Source organism: Dinoponera quadriceps, unplaced genomic scaffold (assembly GCF_001313825.1).
Source record: "Dinoponera quadriceps isolate SergipeBrazil2010 unplaced genomic scaffold, ASM131382v1 scaffold316, whole genome shotgun sequence".
Lineage (NCBI taxonomy): Eukaryota > Metazoa > Arthropoda > Insecta > Hymenoptera > Formicidae > Dinoponera > Dinoponera quadriceps.
The window spans coordinates 1,670,711-1,694,725 of NW_014554530.1; the positions used below are offsets into that span (position 1 = coordinate 1,670,711).

The 24,015-nt window shown below is 36.9% G+C and overlaps 2 protein-coding genes across 2 annotated transcripts; both read left to right on the top strand.

Annotated features, from left to right (window-relative positions):
• The first annotated feature begins 330 nt into the window (after positions 1–330).
• LOC106751838 (tetratricopeptide repeat protein 1) lies at positions 331–1,975 on the top strand. The gene is made up of 5 exons (XM_014633030.1): positions 331–422; positions 538–1,029; positions 1,094–1,270; positions 1,347–1,532; positions 1,650–1,975. The coding sequence occupies exons 2-5, from the start codon at positions 733–735 to the stop codon at positions 1,827–1,829; spliced, it is 840 nt and encodes a 279-aa protein (XP_014488516.1). The 5' UTR covers positions 331–422; positions 538–732; the 3' UTR covers positions 1,830–1,975.
• Positions 1,976–7,176: 5,201 nt separating this feature from the next.
• Positions 7,177–23,366, top strand: LOC106751934 (probable sodium/potassium/calcium exchanger CG1090). The gene is made up of 9 exons (XM_014633226.1): positions 7,177–7,882; positions 14,893–15,303; positions 15,825–16,056; positions 19,076–19,188; positions 21,346–21,521; positions 21,605–21,831; positions 21,908–22,201; positions 22,277–22,510; positions 22,589–23,366. Exons 1-9 carry the CDS (start codon positions 7,865–7,867, stop codon positions 22,786–22,788), a joined length of 1,905 nt encoding a protein of 634 aa, XP_014488712.1. The 5' UTR covers positions 7,177–7,864; the 3' UTR covers positions 22,789–23,366.
• The last annotated feature ends 649 nt before the right edge of the window (positions 23,367–24,015 follow it).

A 24,015-nucleotide genomic window follows, 5' to 3' on the forward strand; every position in this document is an offset into this window, starting at 1 on the left:
TGCGCGCTACAAACGCTATTCCTTCCGAGGTAGTTTGAGCTCGTATCAGACTACGGATCAGAAATTGAAAGAGAATTGAAATTTGACCAATCGGTGCAAAGTTCACTAAATTTTACTAAATTTGAATTCAGTTAACTTTGCACTGATTGGCCAAATTTAGTTCAATCACAATCCCCAATCCATAGTCTGATACGGGCTTAATGATAGCGTTAGTCCTAGTCTACAATAGGTATTTTAAGCCTTAAAGAATAGACCAATCACAGTCGAGAGTGGAGAGAATTATTAACTGTGATGGGTCAATTTCTTAAGGCTTAAAACTCTATTGTAGACCGACACTTAGAAATTGGATGACACGCGCTCTACCATCGATTTGGAATAGTACAGGACAGTGAAGAACAGCACAGGGAAACGTCAGGTGAATTGTAAGTTTTCGATTCAACATTGAAATTTAATTCTGTATCGGTTTTATTGCGAAAAGTATATTACCGTGTTTTTAAAGGTTTGTCAGTCGATTTAGATTATACTCTTTGTCTTTAGAATGAAACAAGCGTATTTAACCTAACGTTGAAGGGAAAAGGAACAAAATTCTAGTGAAATACTAGTTCAGCTAAAACAAACAGGCGTGAAACTGGTACATTAGGGAACATCCGTGAGAAAAGAAAGACAATTTTGCTGTATCCTGATACACAGGACAACCCAGTAATGTTACTGATGTCAATTACATCAAATTGAATGATGGATGATACGGAAGAACAATCGCAGAAACTTCAGTCGAACGAGGAAGTTATAGAAGAGCTCACCAGAGATCTAGAAAGTTCTTGTATCGAAGCGGATAAAAATTCGGTGCAAAATTTTACTTCAGACGCGGACACAAATAATAGTAATGTAACTAGCGATTCGTGGGATGTTATTAATAAGGAACATAACGGTAATAATAGTAACAATGCGCAAAGCACAGACTTCTTGGAAGACATAGACGAAGAACTCCTTAAGGACAGAGAAGTAGATCTCACGGAAGCTGAGAAAGTGGTATGCATTATTGAAATATTTATGTATTGTTATGCATGTCATAATGCTATATTTTTTGTCATAGACATTAAAAGATAAGGCAGAAAAATTGAAAAATGAAGGCAACGTTCTCTACAAAGATGGTGAATACGCACAGGCAATATCGATATACACGCAAGGATTGCAAACTTGTCCTTTAGCATATGATAAAGAAAGATCTATATTATATGCTAATAGAGCAGCAGCTAAGACAAAATGTCAGGTAATTATTGAAAGTATGTTTCTTCTCTGAGAATTTATAATTTATGGTTGTTATATTAACAAGAAATTCATTTCAGACTGAAAAAGACTCGGCGATATCTGATTGTACAAAAGCCATTGAGTTGAACTCGAGTTACGTAAAGGCTTACATAAGAAGAGCACAGTTATACGAGGAGACGGATAAGTTAGATGAAGCATTGGACGATTTCAAAAAAGTATTAACCTTCGATCCCAGCCACACAGAAGCTAACCATGCAATCAGGGTAACGCATAATTATCATTTTAAAATAGATAGATCTGAAGTACGACTATTTATGGTGTATCAATTATAACCTTCTAATAATATTGTAATATATCCTATATTAAAATATCTTTTTCAGAGATTGCCACCATTAATTAATGAAAGGAACGAGAAATTAAAGACAGAAATGTTAAGTAAACTTAAGGACTTAGGAAACATGGTATTGAAGCCTTTCGGTCTCTCCACAAACAACTTTGAACTACAGCAGGATCCTAACAGCGGTGGTTATTCTGTAAAGTTCAAGCAAGACCCCAGATAAGCTAGTTATACATGTGTATATATAAATATCTTAAAAATTCCTTATAAAAACAAGATATATTTATATATACATGAGATAAGTCCTATTATAGGGGTTCCGTTTCTTTCTAGCTCTAATAAAATATTAATGAAATATCTGTAGATAAACTAGTCGGAATTATTCAAATTGATTTTCCTACCTTATGCCGTAAAACTATCTCCTAATTAAGTAATTGTTCTTACATGTAACAAAGCAACAAATTAGTGCGAAGCATTTTATCACTAGAATTAACTGAAGCTTAACAAACGTCATAGATCTGATGAATCGCACCATCCTATATTTCGCTATATTTGACATCAATGCTGGGTTGGATGTAACCTGCCGTTCAATACAGGGCTGTAATATGTATCGCCATAGAGAAACCTGAAAGCGGCCACGCCAGCAGCATTTTCTTTGATATTGTTTTACGCGACTTTTTGATACGTATCCACTTTTGACATCGGAACTAGTTCGTTACATCTACTTTCTGGCACTGCTGATAAATGTTTCCATTTGATATACGTCCGTGCTACGTCCACAATTTCCGTGGACGAGAACCATATACAGACGTATGTTCCGTTCAACATGCAAGCATTATTCTTCTCTCTTTACACACTGTTGTGAATATATCATATATATATATATATATATACATATGAAATATCACTCCCAGTGAAAATAGAAAATTACATCTTTAGTAATATTAAGTGTCCCGATTAATTTTGAGGGACTTTTTGCAAAAAAAAATATACGTTTATTTTAGAGAGACGTTAAATTATATTTTATTCAGAATGTTTTCCATCGCTAGCTATAACTTTTCCCTCACTTTTCCGGTGATAAGTGAATTTCGCGGGAAAAAAATGTTCGTTCTTCGAAGCAATCCATTCATCGATCAATTTTTTTAGTTCTTCATCTGTTTCGGAAGTCAGTAAAGCTGTACTGCATTGATTGAAATAAATGATATAATCTGAAGGAATATAGTCTGGTGAATACGCGGCATGTGATAAGACTTCCCGTTGAAGTGCCGATACTTTGATTTTAGCGTAAGATCATAATATTCAATAAAAATTAGGGTTTCCCGTTTAAAAAAACAGTTGATCTCGTTTTCACCGACAATAACGTCATCTATGATAAAGTGACAGATAGCGCTATCTTGCTGCCTCCTTCGAAATAAAAAAATTTGATCCAGAGCATTTTTTTCGAAAGCAAATATTTCTCGAAATATTTAGATGTCTCAAATTAAATTCCTCACTCTGTGTTTGTTTGTGTGTGTGTGTGTGTGTGTGTGTGTGTGTGTGTGTGTGTNCGAGGATAGATTGAAAAGTTTCCGACCTGACTAAGAAAAAAACATTTTTTTTATTTAAATGAAATTTATTTCTCAACATCTCATCTCCCTTCAATTCAATACATTTGGTCCAACGTTTTTCTAGACCTTTCATGCCTTCAATATAATAACTTTTGTCTAAACTCGAAAAATAGTTATTAACGGCACTTATCACTTCAGCATCCGACGAAAATTTCTTCCCAGTCATTTTTTTAAATTTGGAAACAGAAAAAAGTCGGACGGGCCAAATCTGGAGAGTACGGTGGATGTGTAATTAATTCGTATTTCAATTTATATAATTTCGTCATCGCTGATTTGTGGGCCGATGCGTTGTTTATTGTGCGGCATCCAACGCGCGCTTAGCTTTCTCATGTTCTCTAATTCCTTATGTAAAATATTATGCGTCCATTCCCATACAGCACCGATTATTGCAGAAAACTTTCAGAAATGTTTCAAAATTATCCCAACCTTTCACATTTCATGTGCAACATTTCTGAAAGAATTCTGCAATATGTCATTTGAAATGTTGCGACAGGAATGTTTCTGAAACCTTTCACGAAGACAATTTTCCAAAACTTTCGATTGTGTTATTTCTGAAACGTTTCACATAAAATGATTTTGCAAACATTTTAGTTGAGCTGTTTTTGTAATGTTTCACATGCAATAAATTTAAATACTTTCAGTTATCTTAGAAACGTTTTATATGAAATAATTTTGCAAATCTTTCAATTGAGCTCTTTCAAAAACCTTTCACATATGATAAATTTGAAAATTATCAGCTGAACTATTTCTGAAATCCTTCGCATGCAATAAATTTTATGATTTTTCGTTTCTTGCATGCGATTATTTTAAATATTTTTTATAGAAACACTTTGATTAATATAAAAAATATATATAATGAATCATATAAGTATGCATTATATAAGCATGAGTCATAAAGATATCGTCACAGCTGTTGGATCCACTACTTGCTCTCAGATCATCGAAGTTATATAACGGCGATCGTATACTAAAAGTGGATGGATGACCGGCATGATCGCCGTTTGAGATCGATTCCATGCAAAGATGCAAAAAAGCATACAAAATGTGAAACAACTTTCACGGTTATTGATAAGCGGTCAGAGGACTTATCTCTCCTTTATTTAACAATGTTTTCAAAATTTGTTAATAATTATTAATTTTTTTATATTGTAGTTATATTTTTTTTATTGTACAAATGTTATTAAATTTTTTTTTAATAATTTTATTTGACTGTTATATTTTCCATAATATGCAATACTGAAATATGTAAATAATATTAATGCATAATTCGTATAATAAATAACTATGCTTATAAGTAATTATTTCAGTAACTTTTCGACAAACATTTAAAAAGGTTTCAAATATATTTCGGTAACCTTTCAGCACATCTTCAGCTCCAAGTGCAAGAATCGCGGACATTTTGCTATACCTGAGCCGTCTCAGAGCTGCCTCAGAAACATTTTGAAACATTTCTGAGATGTTCCATTTTTTCACATGAAATATTTCTGAAATATCTCTGGAAAATTTCGGTGCTGTATAGGTAGGTCCTAGATCTTCTGCTACCGGAACACTTGTTTCATGTATGTTCACTATCTACTGTACTTCCCTTGCTTTCTCAATATTTAATTATTGCAAATTCAGTAATTCTCAGAATCAAATTTCTATAAAGGTATATCTCATCACTACTGCGCCATTAAACATTAATATTTAAGTATTCATATTAATGATAAGGTAATATTAATCATTGTAGTATTTAATCGCTGCAACTCTAAACATTGGAATATTTGGAATTACAGCTTAGCGGTAGTAAATTTCTGTAAGTGACTGTAGAGTTATAGATTGCGTTCAGCGGAAAAAGCAATCGGTAAGCAGTCATTGATTATTGGTCTTTTCTGTCAGATCCCTAAATTCAAACCAATCACGTTGGCGAATTACTCAACCGTTGTGTTCGCTGAACGCAATCATAGTCTATATTGTAACGAGAGAGAACGCAAGGGACACAAAGCAGAGTGCACCCTTTTCTACGTGCCCTCCTCAACATTCGGTAGATGTATCGGCCCGTATTTAGAACGCGCGATGTTAGCGCGCTAACATGAGTATTCTCAGTATCGTTTGTGTTGTAAACACGATAATAACGACGCTCTGTTAGAGAAAATCGATAATTATACGTTTTCATAGCAAAATATCCATTCGGAATTACCAATAAGTTGATTTAGCGCGCTAATATCGTTTTAAGCGCATTCAGAATACGGGCTTATACATTGAACTGGAAGAAGCACTTTGTTTCTGTAGGATAACCTCGTGCTGCGAGAGATAATATCCAAGTACTATTATCTTACCTGAGTCTATATAGACTATACGGCATATTAGTAAAAAAGAGAGCGAGATACTACTTAGATACAGCCTTTGTTTCATAGGCCTGTTTACAAGCCCCCACCAGTGCTCCTTCCAGTATATTATATAGTTCTGTGATGCCATGTACCGATCAAGGTCGCCGGGATGAGAGGAAGGAGAGCAAGTCGCGAGCAAGTGCGCTCTATACGCAAGATGCGCGTGAACGTGCTGTAGACCGCATGGACTCTAAACATTGATTCTTGAAAACATGTGAAAAATATCGATTGTTTAGGTCTACTTTATATTGCTTTGAAGCGCTATTGCAAGTGGACTCCAGCTATTGCATATATTTCTCACATATTTCTCACATATTTTCGAAAATCTCCCTTTTGAGAGCGATATTAACGTTGCAAATATTTGTTATGTGTATTATTACAATAATTATAATATTATTAATATTAATCCATATAGAAATTTAATATTGAGAATTACTAGGAAACTTACAGTGATTAAATATTGACGGTACTTCAGTAATTATTTGTCCAATACTCGCGGTGACTCGCACCAATTCCGATTAATTTAACCGATCAATGCGATTGGTCAATTCCGTTAATTAGTCGGTTAAGTTCATCGGAGTTGCTGCAAGTCATCCTTAATTATTGGTTAATATATTTCAAATTATATATATAAGAAGATTGTGTTTTCTTTTAACTGATATTAATAATAAAATAAAAGAAGAGAGAAAGGAAAAAAATACGAATTCAGAGCAGTATAAAATCTGGTCTCATCTAGTTAGCAGTCACTTGCTTGATGTATACTCGCCCTCTACTGTATTTCTACTGCTTTCTCAATATTTAATCACTGCAATTTCGGTAATTCTCAATATTAAATTTCTGTAAGAATATATCTCATCATCACTGCGCTGTTAAGCATTAATAAACATTCATACTACATAGAGACATCCCAGTGATATTCGAACATTCCGAACATCTCTAACATGTTTCTTGAATATTTGTGCTATATGAGTATAGTCGCTCGTCATGAAACGACCACGGGATGCAACAAGCGACTATAGTCGCTAAACGCATAGCATATTTAAATTAATTTTAATTATGCATATATATATTAAATTATATGGGCTGTTTCAAAACTCACCGCCAGCACTGAAAATGTATAGTTCATGTTACGTGCATTATAGATTATTCAACACGCTGGCAGTGAATGTTGAAACATAGCTATAATGTAAAAGCAGAAACGTTGCTAGTGCAACGTAGAGCGATTGCTCTGAAATACGCGCGCGACCAACCGTATGATACGTTTGAGACTTTAGCCTGATGTTATTCTACGATTCCGGGCACGTACTTCGAGGTTGATTCCGATCGAAATAGTTGAATTATTCCCTAAACAAATTCCCTATATAAAATACAAGAGAAAATCTGGAGAATAACCGAATGATCTTGGTCCCATAATTCTTGCTTTGATTTTTGCGTGAGTGTCAAAGCTAGTACGAAGGTCGGAGAAGACACAGTTCGTGAGGAATCCATTCCCCGCCCAAATGCACCCAGAAGTATATAGCACCCAGCACATTCGTGTGCTGTACTTGAGAGTCCGCGCCCCAAGGGGGTACACGCCCTGACCGTCGAGCAAAAACTCGACATTTATAAATCGAATCACACGTATTCGTGTCGTTCTGTCGATGAATCGATTAAAAAAATACCAGTCGTAATTCCGACTTTTGTCGGTCCGACGTGACGATGTAACATTGAAATCGGTATCGATAACGCTCGGCTTGCGAGGGCGGCGTGTGGTGGTCACCCCGGGCGTAGTGGGTGGTTGAGCGGACGGGAGAGAACGCGGCGTCGTGACGCGTCGCGGTGGTCGAGGAGGGCGCGGAACAGCTCGGCGCACGTCAGAGAGCGTAAGACGAGAAACATCGTAATACGCGTGTACGATGGCCGTGCGTGAAGCGGCGGAACGTAGCAGCAGCGACTGGGCCGACCGAGTCGCAACCACCAAATACATCGGTTGATCGATCGTTGAAGAGGACACTGTGAGGAACTGTGCCGACCAGCTGTGCGACTTTTCACGCTCAAATCGATAATTCGCAGAACGTGGCGATAAGAAACTCCTCTGCGAAAAAGGGTGCCTCGATTGAGCGAAACGGTGCGTTCATAGCCCTCCTTCTTTTCCGGTTTCGCAAAATATACGTACGCTGGGGTGGTAAAAGCTCGCAGGAGCGAACGCACCACCCTTCTCGTCAGCGCTGTATCCGGCGCACCGACGTATACACTCTCGGTCTTCCGGCTGGAGCGAAACGAGCGACCACGGTGGATTCACGATGTGCAGCGAGAAAAGGGTAAGCCAGAATTGGGTCAGTTTCCTCGGTTAACTGAACGAGTCTTGCACTCACGATAACGATCCTTCAGCACCATTCAACTTGGTGTTGCATCCATCCATCCACCTAGTTTCATTTATCCTCTTCTCTATCACGTCTGGTGAAATGAGAAGTCACTCAAATGTTTTCAATCATTCGTATATCGTATATCGTCTGTAAACAATTTTTACAAAGGAAATGTAATATTGTCGTCCCTTATAGAAATTTATTACCGCTAAGTTGATGATTGATTAGTTATTTTGAATATGCAAAACACTGTTATCAATAATTCGCAATGATTAAATTATACAATGTAATCCCAAATATTTCAATGTTTAGGGTTACAGTAATTAAATATTACTTTATCATTGATATGAATATTTATATACTAATGCTTAAGAGCGCAGTAGTGATAAAATATACCCTTGCAGAAATTTAATACTGAGAATTATTGAATTTGCAGTGATTAAGTATTGAGAAAGTAATGGAGAAACAAGTACAGTGGATGTAAAGTAATGAACATATCTCAAACGAGTGTTCTGATAGTAGAAGATCTAGGATGCCGGGCTGCTAACTAAGAGTGACCCAGGTTCAATACTGGCCTCTGAGTTTATATTTTTCTTTCGTTTTTCCTTTTTATTTTTTTGTTTTTTATTTTATTATTTTATTATTAATATCAACAAAAAAATATATAGTCTTCTTATGTATGTATTTTTAAATACTCGTATATTAACCAATGATTAAGTATTGGCCAAATAATTACTGAAATACTGCCAGTATTTAATCACTGTAAATCTGTATTCCTCACTGTATTCCTCAATCATTCCTCAATCATTAGCAGTATTAAATTTCTGTAAAGGATTAATGCACAGAATATGATAAGTAATACGCGAATCTTTATAAAAGCTGATATAACGAAGATAACGAAATATTTATTACAAGTATGGTTAGCGAAAAAAAGGTTGCAATTTTTTTTCGACGCGTTTCGCAACTTGTATCCAATAGGAAAATACGTCTCTCAGGAATGACTAAAAATTAAATTTTCCTATTAAATACGGGAACGAACGTTCCAAAATTGATAAAAAAATATTGCAACCTTTTTGTTGCTGATCATAAAAGAGTAGTTGCGAAAGTTATATTTCCAATATAGGTTAATGTTGTATCTTTTGACGCGATAATCTAATATATGTACACGATGATATGTACACACACACATACACACACACGCGCGCGCGCGCGTGCACACAGTGCACATAGTGTCCCATTTTAATTCACTCGAGTCTTTTTTCGAAAAATACACATTTTTGAGAAAAATATTTCATACAAAAGTTGTAGAATAGTAGTCAAGGATATCAAGAAGGACAGATAATACCGACATTTGATTTTGAAATAACCTTGGGAAGTGTTATCAAGGTCAATATAAAAATCTTTAATAGAACCTCCTATTTTTCATAGCATATAGCTGTAGCTGACGTTGAGACATTTCCAAAACATTGGTTACAAACCTTCTTTTCGTAAGAACTTTTCCATTTATGGCACTTGAAAGTTATACTACTGCCGGCATTAGTATTACTCAAGGTGTATCGCGTGCAAGTTGCACGGTCAGATTTACACCTCTTTGTACGTGTGTGTGCGCGCATGTGTGTCAGCAGAGATAGGACTTCACGGTTCGTTATTTCCGTAATATTTAATGATTCCAAACCCTCTCTGCTGCTGCTGCTGCTGCTTTGTGTGTGTGTGTGTGTGTGTGTGTGTGTGCAGGGCCATATTCTAACTCTCTTTCATAAATAAAAAAGCCTTTAAAAGTGGTTTAGGAATCACTTGATTGGCTAGAATGTGGCTAGAAGCCACATTTAAGGCACTTTTATCGACAAAAGAAAGTTCAGAATAAGGACTATTTGTACGTGTATGCGTGCGTGTATACATATTACATATTGTATACATATATTCACCCATACAGCACAAATGACATTCTAGGGCGGAGCAACTCTATAGGATGTCTTTTGAACATTTGTGTTATATGAACATTAGCACTTAGTAAAATAATATTACTGCGAAACATCGTTAATTAACTTGATATTTTTACACATTGCCCTTGAAAGTCTAGCTATATATGCAAATTTATTGCATAGATCACGCGTTTGTACAAGAAATGGAAAAAGTATCGGGACCCTAAAATATCTCGAAGGAAATAGATTTTGAAGGAAAATGTTAAATACAAAAGTTTTTGAGTATCGAACTTGGAGTATCGAAAGACTTATTTGACCGGTCAACTAGATTTTGCATTCGGGCTCTGGGTTGGGCCCAGTAAGGCTCAGGTCGATTTTTTTCAAGTAGAGACGTATGTTTTACCACAGATTTAGGTTCAGGACACATTTTTTATCCGACACAGCCGATTAATATTTGGGTCCGAAGCCTCTTTTGGACCCAATGAGACCCAAATCATTTGTTTCAAGAAAATTCCTTACTTTTCGTCGCGTGTCGATGTCTAGGATGGTTTTCTACTTAAAAGGAGGCAAATTAGATTTTGGAGCACAAAGTCCACGTTAGGCTCAATGGGGTCCATGCTAGCCTCAATCGAATTCTAGTCAATTTTTTCGAACAAATCCCTGGAACTCGACTCCAAATTCATTTTCAAGACTATTCTCTACTCTCCGGCGAGATAAAGTTGGATTCTAGATCCAAGATTCTGGGTCCACACTGAGACCATTTAGACACAAGTCACTTTTCTTGAGCAGAGGAGCTCCATTGCAAATTCATATTCAAGACTGTTCTCCGTTATTCAATGGGTTAAATTCGAGTTTTGGGCCCAACGCCAAGGTTGGATCTATTCGGAGCCAGGTTATGTCTTATGTAACACGTCGTTCCTTTCAATCAGGGATCCTCATTTTTTTATAGGTTGTATCCAAGACTTATACCCATACTTCATTCTACAACCTTGCCTTCAATGGCTGGATAGCCTCGATCTTGTCTCCATCGGCTGGATCATTCCCTAATCTTGAATGGATGGATCATCCCACAACCTTGCCTTCAATAACAGAACATCCTTCATCTTACTATCGTGGACTTGATCAGCCCCCGGTTCCACCTAGTTTGGCTATTCCACAGTCTTTGTTCGAGAAATTTGACCGACTGAGACCAGCCTGTCCTCCATTGGGCCCAATATGGACTTTGCATTCTAAAATCTAATTTCCCAGTCTTCAAGCAGAAAACCGTCCTAAACATCGACATGCGATGAAAAATAAGAAATTTTCTCGAAAAAGCACACTTTTGTACGTAGAATGACAGGTGGAATCGTCGCTGAGAGCAAATATAGAAAAACTTTAAAAAATAATGCATTGCATTTTGTAAATGTGTCAATGCATTAATGATAAATATCAATAATCAATTTTTCTCATATTAATATATAGAAAAGTATTAAAGTGATATTATCGAGAAATGAATACTTCATATTTCATATATCGAAAAATGTCAGAATAAAAAATAAAATATCTCGAAAAATATTCACTTTTCGATTATCTTTAGTATTTTTATATGCAGAATGAACGGAGAAATCGATTTGTACTAAAAAAAACTAATTCTTTTAACCACTTGCGCTATAAAGACGTGTCACGTACGTCGAGATATTTTTGTTCCAAAATCATCAGCGACGTGTATAACACCTCGATAGGCATTTATCGCAGAAACAAAAATAACGTGTCCGCTAACAATGTCACGTCGGCTAACAATTAGATCGGTCATTACGCGAGCTACAGTTCTGAAGTGCACGGCATCGCATAGTGTCATATATTTGAGCACGTAATATTTACGTGCTCAAATATCATCGATATATTGGAAATATTTCAGAATCGATATGGTATGTCGTACGGATTTTTTTACACGAAAATTCCTGTAGTTTGTGTTATATTCGTGTTCGTGTTATATTGTAGAGCGCGGCACGGCAATCGAAAGTTAAATCGTAGTGCAAGTGGTTAAATAGAATATAATATATAATTCTACTAAAAAAAAATGAAGTTGACCTTGAAATGACCTTGAATTATTGACAATACAACAAAATGAAGATCATTAAAATATGTTTCTCTCCAAATCCTACCATTTTTTCTTTCTATTTTGTTTTATTTTTTTATATTAAGGCGTCTCGATTTATGCTTCACCCTGTATATTTTTTTCGATCAAAACACTTGCACACTTGCGAAAAAAATAGCGTTATTTTTATCTCAACTAGATATATCATTTTCACATATAAAAAAGGAATTTATTGGATATATATATTCTCTCTTTGAAATTGGTGCATTGCTACTATAATAATTTACATTTTTATTTAACTTTTTATTTAAAAAGTATCAATTTCTTTTGAGCGCTTTTATTACAACAAAAATAATTCTCTTTCCTGAGTATAAGAATGACTTATATAAAATCAGCATTAGCTTGCTTACTCGACAAGACAAATATTAACGATTGAGTGAATTCTTTAGTGAGAAAGAGAGAAAAGTGGTGATATTTGCGTAATTCTCTGAAAAAACCAGAACAAATATCTCGTTAAGATTATTATTATTTTTGGAACAACTTAATAATTTATACGTTGATAAATATTTTCTCTGTATGAATTTTTCGGTAGCTGTTTATTAGTAAAAATATTAGACGCGTAAACAATGCTTGCTCAAAATGAGGAATTGTTTCTCTTCCAGGAACCGGTTGCTCTTTTATACCTATCGAATCGTGATAAAATCTAATAAACGTACTTTCGCGTTAATTTGATTTCGAAAGTAGTTACAATGAATATATTCGATTGTGCCGATCGCGTCATCATGATAATTACTCGTTATTATATCATCTAATATTTACGTGCTCAAATATCATCGGATGTCCCGTTTTTAACTATATGTTTCGTTGATTTCTGACTAGAATTAACAACAATTAAGCGATCGGATGGCAATACAGCGCTCAAGTGCACTTGTCATTTTTTATGTAAATAGGTTTTATGAGTATTACGGGATTGCACACGCTGCACCATTACATCCGACTTTCTATCTATTCACATCAACCGTTTCAGCTAAATGTTTTTTATCTTTGTCGTGCGCAGTTGTTGCGTAAACAGCAAATTATTCTTATACGCGTACGGAGATTATTTTGAAAGTTCCTGGGCGGAAGATAAACTATATTGCTCTCCAAGCAATCGTGTAAAAGCGTGGAAGCATTGACATTCAATTATATACGTTTTATCGCGTTGTATCATATTATCGTGTCGTTATGATAATAAGTCTTTCCATTATATTAAATTATTTATTCTTATTAATTCCTTATTTTATAAGCCCTTTTCAGGTTTATAATATAAAAATTACGGCATTTGAAACATGTTCGTGCGATTTTTGTTATATTGAAGATTTAAATTAATACCGTTTACACTTATTATTAGCTATTATTTTCACAATAAATTTGCAATATTTACGAGATAAATAATACAGGACGTACATTTCTAGTGTACAAAAGATTATCGATAAAACATTAATTGTAACGTATTCAATAGCGTTCAATATTTTCTAATATCTATCCAGTAAACACCAAACAACAATGATATTACGACAATGTTATAATTTCCCATTCAACAATGTAACTGTTATATACAACGCATGTTATTATATCACACTTATATTGTCGAATGAGAAATTATAACATTGATGTAATGTTACCGTTAGTCGATGTTTACCGGATAGTTTTTAACGTATGTAGTTTTTAACGTTGTATCGACATCGTTACGTATAACTTCGAAGCACTTTTATATTTTCAAAACAGTTTTACAATATTCATAAAGATTGTGCATTATTCGGTAATATCTCTGAGATATTTTTGAAACATTAATCTTGCATATCTCTATCTTGAACATTAAAATGTTCAAGATAGAGATATGCAAGATTAACATTTCAAAATGTTAATCCAGTGTTTTTTATTTACTAGGCTTTATGCTTGTACGAAATACTCTCAAAGAACGAGCCGTGCGTCTGTCCAAAATACAAGTGGAAACATCGAAAATTTGTTTACGCGAGATTTATCCCACTTTTCACGTTCGAGTGGCACTTTTTTACGCTTAGGTACAGTTTACGCATGTAACAAGTAACATCGATTTATTCAGTCGCGTTGCACTTAATAACAGCGAACACACGAATAGCAGTTTCAGGAGTTGGCTATACGCATATATATATCCCGAACATATTCTGTCCATACGTCATCCACGTATGCACATGTGTGACGTCCGATGTGCTCTTCTTCGACCATTTCTTTGAGCTTATGATGTGCGTGCGTGTACACGATTTCAATATTTGTAATGGACAGATCAAGCAGCATAATCCGATCTGAAATGTATTTAACATCGGATCAAATAGTTTGAAAACACGACTATATCACAAACTGAACTTGAAAACATCATTTTAGATATCGATAAAACCAGTTGGCGGTGTAAAGGCGAAAGTAAGAACGGTCTTCAACGGAATAGGTAGAAAGTCCCTTCGCCTTACACCACACGCCTTTGTTATTGATAGATTATCACAATAACGAACAACTCTCGTGACAGATCTTGATAATTTAATGTGACTTGCAAAGCATAACTATATGTCGCTAAACGTTTAAATCTTTCCGAAGAGCTCGTGTTTTCAAACTATCTTGAATTCACGTTTGAAGAAACGAATATCGCACGACTATTACGCTGAGAATGAGTTTTCCAAATAACATGTACACGTCCTGAGATCATTGTAGATACCTTCAGGATCTTATAGAGCTCTGAAGACATCCCAGACATATTCTAAACAATTCTGAATGATTCTAGGACGTTTTGTACTAAGTTTCTGTGTTTCGATACGACAAAAAAGAATAAATATAATCAAGACGTTCACTATTGATTGTCCGATCGTGTGTTGTCAGCATGAAAGAGAGACTAGTTTATTCGCGTTCGAAAAGAAGAAATGATACGCGTTTTGATCCGTTCCAATTTGCTCCAGTTACAGACAATGAGATGCGGACCGTGTAATCTGACGCGTCGCAGGAGATGGCCTCTGCGACTGGGACTCTTCCTGATCTACGTTTTTGTGCAATACGTCGCCTCAACGAAGATATCGTCCGAGACGATAGTGCTTCCTTCAAGCTCCATGACCCATACGAAGTACGAAGATGATCGGACGTTGGAGCCAACAGAATCTTGGAGCGGCTCTACCGAAGAGATCACGGAAGAAACGACAACGGCCTCGACAGTCGCGGAAAAGCCCGAAAAAGAAATTCCTGTGGAGAGACCTAAAGGTGAAGCGTCGCCGAAGGAGCAAGGCGTACGAGATTTGTCGAAAGAGACTACGATGCTACCGAAGGAAGAAACAGAGCTGCCTCTGCTAAAGCATGGCCGTGACATCATTACCACAGTGAGTGCGAATCTCTAACCGAGGATATCCTGTAGATTGCACGCGGCTAAATCGTAATATCTCGCGGATACGAGATGAGAGACCGAATATCTCTTGAACAGTGCATTTCGGAGAAAAATGTTTCATACAAAAGTTGTATGGTTTGAAGAGGGACATAAGGTGGTGTCATTGGTTTGACCTCTGATGGTCTTCTAAAGCTCACACGAAAGTCATCTTCAATTTCTTAAATGGAAACTCTTCTATTTTTTATTGCATATTCTTATAGTTTACCTTTTCAAGAGAACTTTTCAAAACATTACAATAAAATATCTTTGCATTAAGTATTTTTCGAGTTATAAGGTTTGAATGTTGCAGTACCGCCGATATTAACACGCTTGATATTACGTGACACTTCTCTCCGTTATAAATCGTGAAATGGCGAATTCGAGCCGCGTTTCAAGTACTTATTCATAAATATTTATTAAGAAACAATTAACTTATTTTTTTAATAATAATGAATTCTCTCGTTCAAAATGTTGCAGGTTACTCCAGCTATCCAAGCCACGACGAAGTACCCATATCCGACGGTGAGACCACGAAGAGACAACTGTTCGGCGCCCGCGATAGAACAGTTCCCGCAACCCTTAATGGGTCCCGAGGCTAGAAAACACGGTGGACTCATAATACATATTGTAGTTGCTATCTACACATTCTTGGGTCTCGCCATCGTCTGCGACGACTACTTTGTCTCGAGTCTAGACAGAATTTGTGAAGGTAAGGAATTTATCAGCAATCAGTGATCAATGATAAAACGTTATTGCAACGATAGTTCAATAGTATGTATTGTTTTTCTATGACGTGTAGTTTTAATGTTGCATTGACATAATTACGAATAACTTCGACACATTGATATTTCTAAAAAAATTGTATAATACTTGAAAAGATCACGTTATCCAATAGTATCTTTGAAATATTTCCAAAATATTACTGAAAAGAATGTTCGAGGGATGCGCATAGAATTAACATTTTAAGATATTGATCTAATGTTCTTGGTTTATTGAGAATATGCGTGCAACCCCATGTTGTCTCTTTTTTTCTTTCTCTACTAGACCATAATCCTATGCCAAGCTAAAATGTTACTGATGGATGGTTAGTTTTATGCAAAAAGATTATGTTTCATCCTATAGTCCCGGTCAGCCTTGATGTCCCCTTGGCGAGAAAATATCTCATAAATTTTCATATTATTTCTCAGAATTTCTATGAAAATTGAGCAGCGTTGTTGCAGCGACATGCGGTTGAGTGTGAATGTGGATTCAACAAGACGGAGTCCGGCTCATAGATCTCGAATCATTAAAAAATATTTAACGAAAGCCCTACTTGATTGATTCGGAAGCTGGGTTCAAGAATAGTCTATAAGATCGCACCAGACTTGACACCTCCAAATTTTTATCTTTGGGATTATATCAAAGATCAAGTTTATTCCGAGCAACCTACGACTTTAGAGAATATGAAAGACCGCATCAAAGAAGCATGCACAACTATTAACGCAGATGTCCTCCGAAAAATTTTCGACGATTTTCGGCGTCGACTGAACTTGTACATACAAATGAGAGGCCGTGTTTTCAAACATGTGAACTGATTAAACACAAGCCCGGATCTTGCCTTTATTGACTGGGTAATGTCCAAATCTCGCCTTTATTGGTTGGATCATTCCCCCGGTCTTGTCCTGATTGGCTGAATCGTGTCCAGACATTGTCTTGACAGACTGAGTCATTTCTTGGTTTTGCCTTAGACGGCTGGATTAGAAACGATCTTGCCTGTGGTCTACGAATTATTATTTCGACACAAAAAACATTGTGATCTTCATAAGACTTTTTGAGATCAATTGGACACCTTCCACCCTCTCCCCCATGTTTTTAACGTAAAATTTCCTCCTCTATCAAGTTTCTACGTCAAAAGTAGGTCAGTCTATTTAAAAAAATTGAAGTTGACCTTGAACAATGACATCTACGTAAAGTTCAATGTCATCGTCGGATGCCCGCCTCCAAATCCAACAACTTTTGTACAGAATATTTTTTTATCTGACTATTTCCTGCGAAGTTAACAGGCATGGTCAATTAAAATGAGATACCCTGTATATACATATGTACCAAGTGGTACTTACAGCTGAATTCTAATATAGTAGGAATTTCAAATTCAATTTTGTCCGGATTTTAACGGCGCATTCTGTCCGAGTATTTTGTATTTTTTCATTAATATTTTCCTTTCTTTTTCATCAACGAAATTTTAATCAGAGGGAAAAGCAAGAAAAATTTTCATAATTTACATCTATACACTAGAGTCATTAAATACTTCATATACAAAATTTTCTTCAAATTCATCAAAAATAATAATTTTTAGTTTTTTTCCGAATTCGTCATATAAATATTTGTAATAATTATGAAATATTTCAGATTTCTCCGCCAATATATATTTGTAAATCTGAATGAATATGAGAAAATCCGCGCAATTCCTCGGAAATTTTCATACGTATAAATACGGAAATAGTTCGAATATGCTCATCCAATTATTTCTGAAAGTATTTGAGAAATTTTTCAAATTTTTCTAGAATTTTTCAAAAATCTAGAATATTAGAAATTTTTAGAAAATTTTTTGAGAAAATATGAAACATTTTTTACCAAGGCTGTTATTAACTATTAAATTAAAAACAAGGTTCATATGAATTGAATTCGACCCATAAATGTATTTTGTAGATTTTCAACTAATTTTTTCAACTAAGCATTAACTTTTTATTTTCACGATAAGTTATAAATAAATTTAAAAGTAAATTATAAGTAAATATATAAATAAATATATATATAAATAAATATATAAATAAATATAAATATAAATAAATATATAGATATATATATAATATAAGTAAATATATAAAATATTTAAAAGTAAATCAAGTATAACGTTAAATAATAAGATACCTGAAAAATAACGCTTTACAAGCGTGTTCGCGGAGCATTAGAATATGGTCGGATCCGACCAATCTTGTTATCCGAAGATTAAAAAGCAGTAATACGAATTATTTCAGCATAGTTAATCCGATTTTTATCGAAAACGAAGATCGCTGCTTTTGCTTTTCGATTAGCAAAACGCTCATTCGTACCTATCCTTTGCAAAGTGCGTATGTCATGTCAGGTCGGAAACTCCATCCTGAAGGTAAAGCAGAATAAGTGGTGATAGGGACAGGGTAGAATGCAATAGTGTCCGAACGATAGACCATGTAAATTACAATTTATCACTCATTTATCATGTCAAGTACTAGGAAAGATCCTCGAGAATAGTAAATTGTTGTGTATTTCCTTTAGTAATACATAATTAATGTCTTCCGTGAGTTAATTTTACCGATTCCGATGTTACAAATTAATATCGTTTTCTGATTCGACTTGATTTCGCTATAAATGTTTTTTGAAATATGTTAGACTGAATATGTATGACTGTGTAACATGAACCATAAATTTATACTGTCAGCGCATTTCGAAGCACATTTAAAAGGATACCGAGTCAGATCGAGTTAATAAATTGAAAAACGCTATTAAAAATTCCCGCCAAATGCAACGAGTTATCCACCCTGAAATTTCAGAATGGAAAATTTTCTTTCCGAGGTGTACCCAACTGAAGTTTTCGAACGACAGTCATCACTTTGATATCACCCGAACGTTTTCCTGAACGGAATCCCTTCGGGTGCAACCGGGTGGAGTTTCCGCACGCAGCCTCACAGACATGAATTTTTTTCTTTCAGAATTGAGATTGTCTCCCGATGTCGCCGGAGCCACCTTCATGGCGGCCGGCTCTTCTGCGCCTGAGCTGGCGACGGTGATCATCGGCGTATTTTTTGCCAAGGATGACATCGGAGTAAGTATAATCGCGCTTTTAATTGTCTCGCTGCGTTCGTTAATTATCACGAAACATACACCGTCGACGAAAAGGGTTATATAACACGCAATTATTCGTTTTTATTTGCAAAGATTTGTCATTATTTGTATTCTGTGAATTTTGCTTACAGTCAAGGATGAATTAAACATTATTGTGTATTCTAAATTTCTCGAAGTATAATTTCACTCGAAAAGTACGACTACAACCGAGTCATTCGAATTCAAGGATTCTTGTACAGAGTAAATTTCCCACTATGGATCGTTGAGTGAATATTTTTATTGAAAATTGAAGGATGAATTTGCTTTAATGTTCCGAAAGCTCAAGAAAACTGGGGTTTTCCATTTTTTCCTTAAGGTTTGGAAAAATTGGAATAATACGAAAATTTTAGTGTTGTCATGCCAATGTTGAGAACAAGGAAAAATAAACAGAAACTCACATTGTTTCCCCTTCCCATTTATTTGGTTGGTCAATAATTCCGTGCGGTTTTTGATCCTAATGCGCTTGCCCATTTAGCCTGAGACAATCAATGTCTAAGCGCAGCTCATGATTATCTCTATTTGAAAAACAGTGGCAAATTCCCCAAGTGGGATAATTTCTCTAACATCTTTTCGGCATCCATAAATACTAGCCCCGGCACTCTGAGCCACATCCGTCCTGGAGCCATTCGTACCAAACGTACCAAACGTTTCCGTTCCTGATCACCATGCCTTCTTCATTCCTCGTAATCAGGGAAATAAATCTTAAAATATCTGTTAAGGTCGCGTTTGGTTGGCATCCTGTCCCAAACACGGTCCCTGACAGAATCTCCTGTGATAGCCGAGTGTGCATAGCAACGGCCTTCCATATGCTTTCGCACTTCAACCGATAGGCAGTGGTGGCGGTCGCCGCCACCATCGTCAGATGAAGCGGTTCAATGCCAAATAGCAGCCCCATAGGCGTGGTTCTCTAGAGCTCATCTGATTATGAATGCCTTGGCACCGATATTTTGGACTTTTGCGTCCTTGGCCACCAGACCACCGCTGCGTAAAGCAATCTTGGGCGGAGCACTTCAGAGTATAGCTGGAATACTCTCTCAGGCCCCACGTCTGTTCAAATGTTCTCCTGCATATCCAGAAATAAGATTTTTTTACATGTTAAATAAATCTATGCGTAGCTTCCAGATCTCTTATATCCAGGGTAACCCCAAGATATTTGACTCCCTCTAAAAAGGCATACGGGTCCTAACTTGTATTTACAAGTGAAGATTACGAAGCTCGTCTTCCTCCGACAAGCCAGTTTCTTTGCATCACTCGTCAACCATCTCCAGAGCCCCTTGCATGAGTTTTGATGAGGATCGCCAGATCGCCGGCGTATCCAATCGAAGTTCCTATCAGTAAGCTTGTTAAGTAGCCTGTCCGCTACCAAGCACCATTTCCTCTCAACCCAACTTTCCAGTCCAACTCACTGTTCCTTAGTGAGGTCGTAACCTGGTGACCCAGCATTCTTCGAATCCACTCCATGAACTTCTTCGGTACGCCTCGCTTCGCCGCCTCCGAGTAGATCATCTGGTGGTTCGGTGTTATTAGAGACACCCTCGATAGCCAGGAAGGCTGTCCTCCAACAGGTAAACTAGGCACTGCTTACCAGACACCATAAAGCCGTCTAGATTCCTTGACGAAAGTTTGCACAGTCTGGCAGTCCACTGATCCACAACTATTAACAATGACAACGTCATTGTTAACAATATTTGACACAAACATTAAAAATAATATTTCTACATGACGATTTTAATATTCAAGAATATTATGCCATCAAATAATAATTTAAAAACATTTATAAAATATATCAAAACGTTTATAAAATCCATATAAAATTAGTGTTTCAAAAGATTGATTGAATGTTTTTGCTCACCGGGTAATATATTCTACCGTCACAGCAACAAATTCATCCTGACTCTAATTGAAATATTCACTCGAATGGAGTCAAAATTTTCTTCGGGCTTGAATAAAATATCCACTGTTACGATTCCGAATAGCAGTAATTTTATTATTGTCTAGAATTTCGAGTGAGACTTCACTTCAACAAATTTAGATAGTGCTTCTACTTATAATTACTGGTGCAACGGTCCAATAAAAAAAATTTTGTTTTGTGCCGCAGGTGAGCGGCGTTATCGGTAGCGCTGTTTTTAATATAATGTTTGTTATATCGATTTGCGGACTGTGTTCCGCGACAGCCGCTAAATTAAATTGGTGGCCCCTTTGCCGAGACTGTTTCTTCTATGCCATTTCAATTCTCGTGATGCTCGGTACGATCTACAACGAGTCCATCTCCTGGTGAGTGTCGATATCTCTTGGTCCCGTCGATATTTTCGGTTGAATCATCCGTTATTTGTTGTCGTTAACATTAATTTTTGCAGGCCTGAATCTCTGTTTATGTTAATAATGTACGCGGTGTACTGCGTGGCGCTCTCCTTCAACGCTAAATTGGAACGTTGGGCGAAGTCTTACAATATTCCGTTTCTGCCGAAGGACGACGAACCAGCCGAAGAGAGCGCCCTGGTGAGTTACAGGTCTTTGCAGGAAGACCGGTTATCCTACACAGGTCCGAATTCACCGGTCACCGAGCAAGTGAAGAATCAAGAAGGTCTATCGTCTATTTCTTTTTCGTATCTTTCGCGTATTTTCAAAACGTTTCCTTTCTCTTTTTTCCCCTTTTTCAGGGAGCGGAGTTCAGGAAACGGCTGAGCAACCGGCACCACCGAAACAGCCTGAGTATTACAAAGCGAAGGAGCCCGATCCGAACGAAGTGTCGCCCCTCGTGATGCCGACGGACGGTAACAAGTGGACTTTATTCACCTGGGGCCTCGTACTTCCCATTCATTTTATGTGCCGTGCGACGATGCCGGATTGCCGGCAAGAGAAATGGCGAAGCTGGTATCCCTTCACCTTCTGCATATCGATGATCTGGATCAGCTTTTACAGCTACATAATGGTGTGGATGATTACGATTATAGGTAACGCATATCGTCGGAATGAATGAACAGTTCCATCGAATAGGGCTATATCTGGGTAAAGTGACGATTTCACAGGGAGTACTCTGGGCATTCCCGATACCGTGATGGGGTTGACCTTCGTTGCCGCCGGTGTGAGCGTGCCGGATGCTCTTTCCTCGTTAGCAGTGATAAAAGAGGGCCTCGGCGATATGGCGGTCAGCAATGCCGTAGGCAGTAACGTTTTCGACATCTTAGTGTGTCTCGGCCTCCCGTGGTTCATACAAACAGCCATGATACAGCCCGGTTCGCATGTCAACGTCACCAGCAGAGGTATCAAGTTCAATTTCGTACATTCTTATGTATATAATCTTTTGTTATTTATGCATCTCTCCCTCATTCTTATCTTAGGTTTGACGTATTCCACTGTTTCTTTACTATCGACGGTAATATTCCTAGTACTGGCGACGCATCTGAACGGCTGGAAATTGGACCGACGGTACGGGGTGGTCTTGATGCTCTGGTACTTGATATTCATCGTGTTTGCGTCGCTCTATGAGCTCAATGTCTTCGGTCAGATGAATCCCCCAGTATGCCCCAGCGAATTCTAATACGACTCCATCTGTTTCCGACCTTTGCTTTGCTCAAACGCGGAACGATCGGAGCACGATTCCGGAACACGAGAATCGTCCCGCCCGATTGGATCGCGAACGATGACGCGCAATTGTAAATCGTCATAAACTTTGTTCGATCGTCCCCTTTTCCTTTTTACTCGATAATAAAGACGTAAAATCTAGAAGCTAGCTGCATGTCAAAACGATTTTAGCTTGCTATGGAATTGATCGACCACCGTTTGAAGCTTTAGGTAAGGAGCTTTCTTTCTTCCCGGTTTGTCGATAAAATCCAGACAGTGCTCGCGCGTGAGTACACAGGCATTGTACCCAATTGGTGCTAACAAAAGAGACCAACGAGTATTTTGCTTGCTTCCGTTCGAAACATTTTCCGCAGTTGAGTCGAGAAGGTACGGGAATGAAAGTTACGGATTTTTTCGGGATAATTAAAATCGAGATGGAAATTCTCGGACAGACAATACACGACTGTCAGTATTAAAGTGTAATTACTATTTAATATGAGAGTATTGGCACGTAACGACAGCAATTTGCTTAAATAAAAGATGAATGTTAAAGTATGGACTCGTGTTGATTGTTGCAAGGTTTCGCAATTTCAAACTTAACTCTTAGCCACAGACCGATGGAAGACGTAATATTTTATACCGTTATATATCGCGCATCCAAATGCCTGAGTACTATGGAAAGAATGCGTCTTGACAATTAATCGTTTTATATCCTAACGTCTAATGTATAAATACAGTAGAGTTACAGCTTGTTAGGATAGACATTAAGGTGCCATTTCATGCTGACGCTAATTTCCGGCGTCAAAACAGGTCATCCGCTGAATAATAAAAGACACATAGAAAAAGAAGTCGAAATTTGAGAGTCCTTATTGGTGTTGTGTTCGATCAATATATCGTGTCGTTTGTATATGAAAATTGCGTGTGGCTAAGTGAATGTGCCCAAAAGTCCGGCCAACGGCTGAAATCTGGCATTATTAGCCCTAATATAACATCATGAGCAATTTGACGCTCGAAACAATTCAACTTCTTTCCATTGACGCGTGGCATTAACGTGACTACGCTTGACGCTGATTTTCAGCGCCCCATGAATTTGCATCTTTAGAGGCGTTATGTCTGCGGCTAAATGTTAAGACTGTTAACAGTGCTGTGCGAGAGGACCGTTGGAAGTTGCAATTAAGTTTATTCACGTTTCTACAAAACTGTT

Coding starts and splice junctions, on each gene's coding strand:
- LOC106751838 (XM_014633030.1), top strand. CDS start 733: ATGATGGATGATACGGAAGAACAATCGCAGAAACTTCAGTCGAACGAG. Junction 1,030..1,093: donor TCACGGAAGCTGAGAAAGTG/GTATGCATTATT, acceptor TTTTTGTCATAG/ACATTAAAAGATAAGGCAGA. Junction 1,533..1,649: donor AAGCTAACCATGCAATCAGG/GTAACGCATAAT, acceptor TATCTTTTTCAG/AGATTGCCACCATTAATTAA.
- LOC106751934 (XM_014633226.1), top strand. Junction 16,057..19,075: donor TCTAGACAGAATTTGTGAAG/GTAAGGAATTTA, acceptor TTTTTCTTTCAG/AATTGAGATTGTCTCCCGAT. Junction 19,189..21,345: donor TTGCCAAGGATGACATCGGA/GTAAGTATAATC, acceptor TTTGTGCCGCAG/GTGAGCGGCGTTATCGGTAG.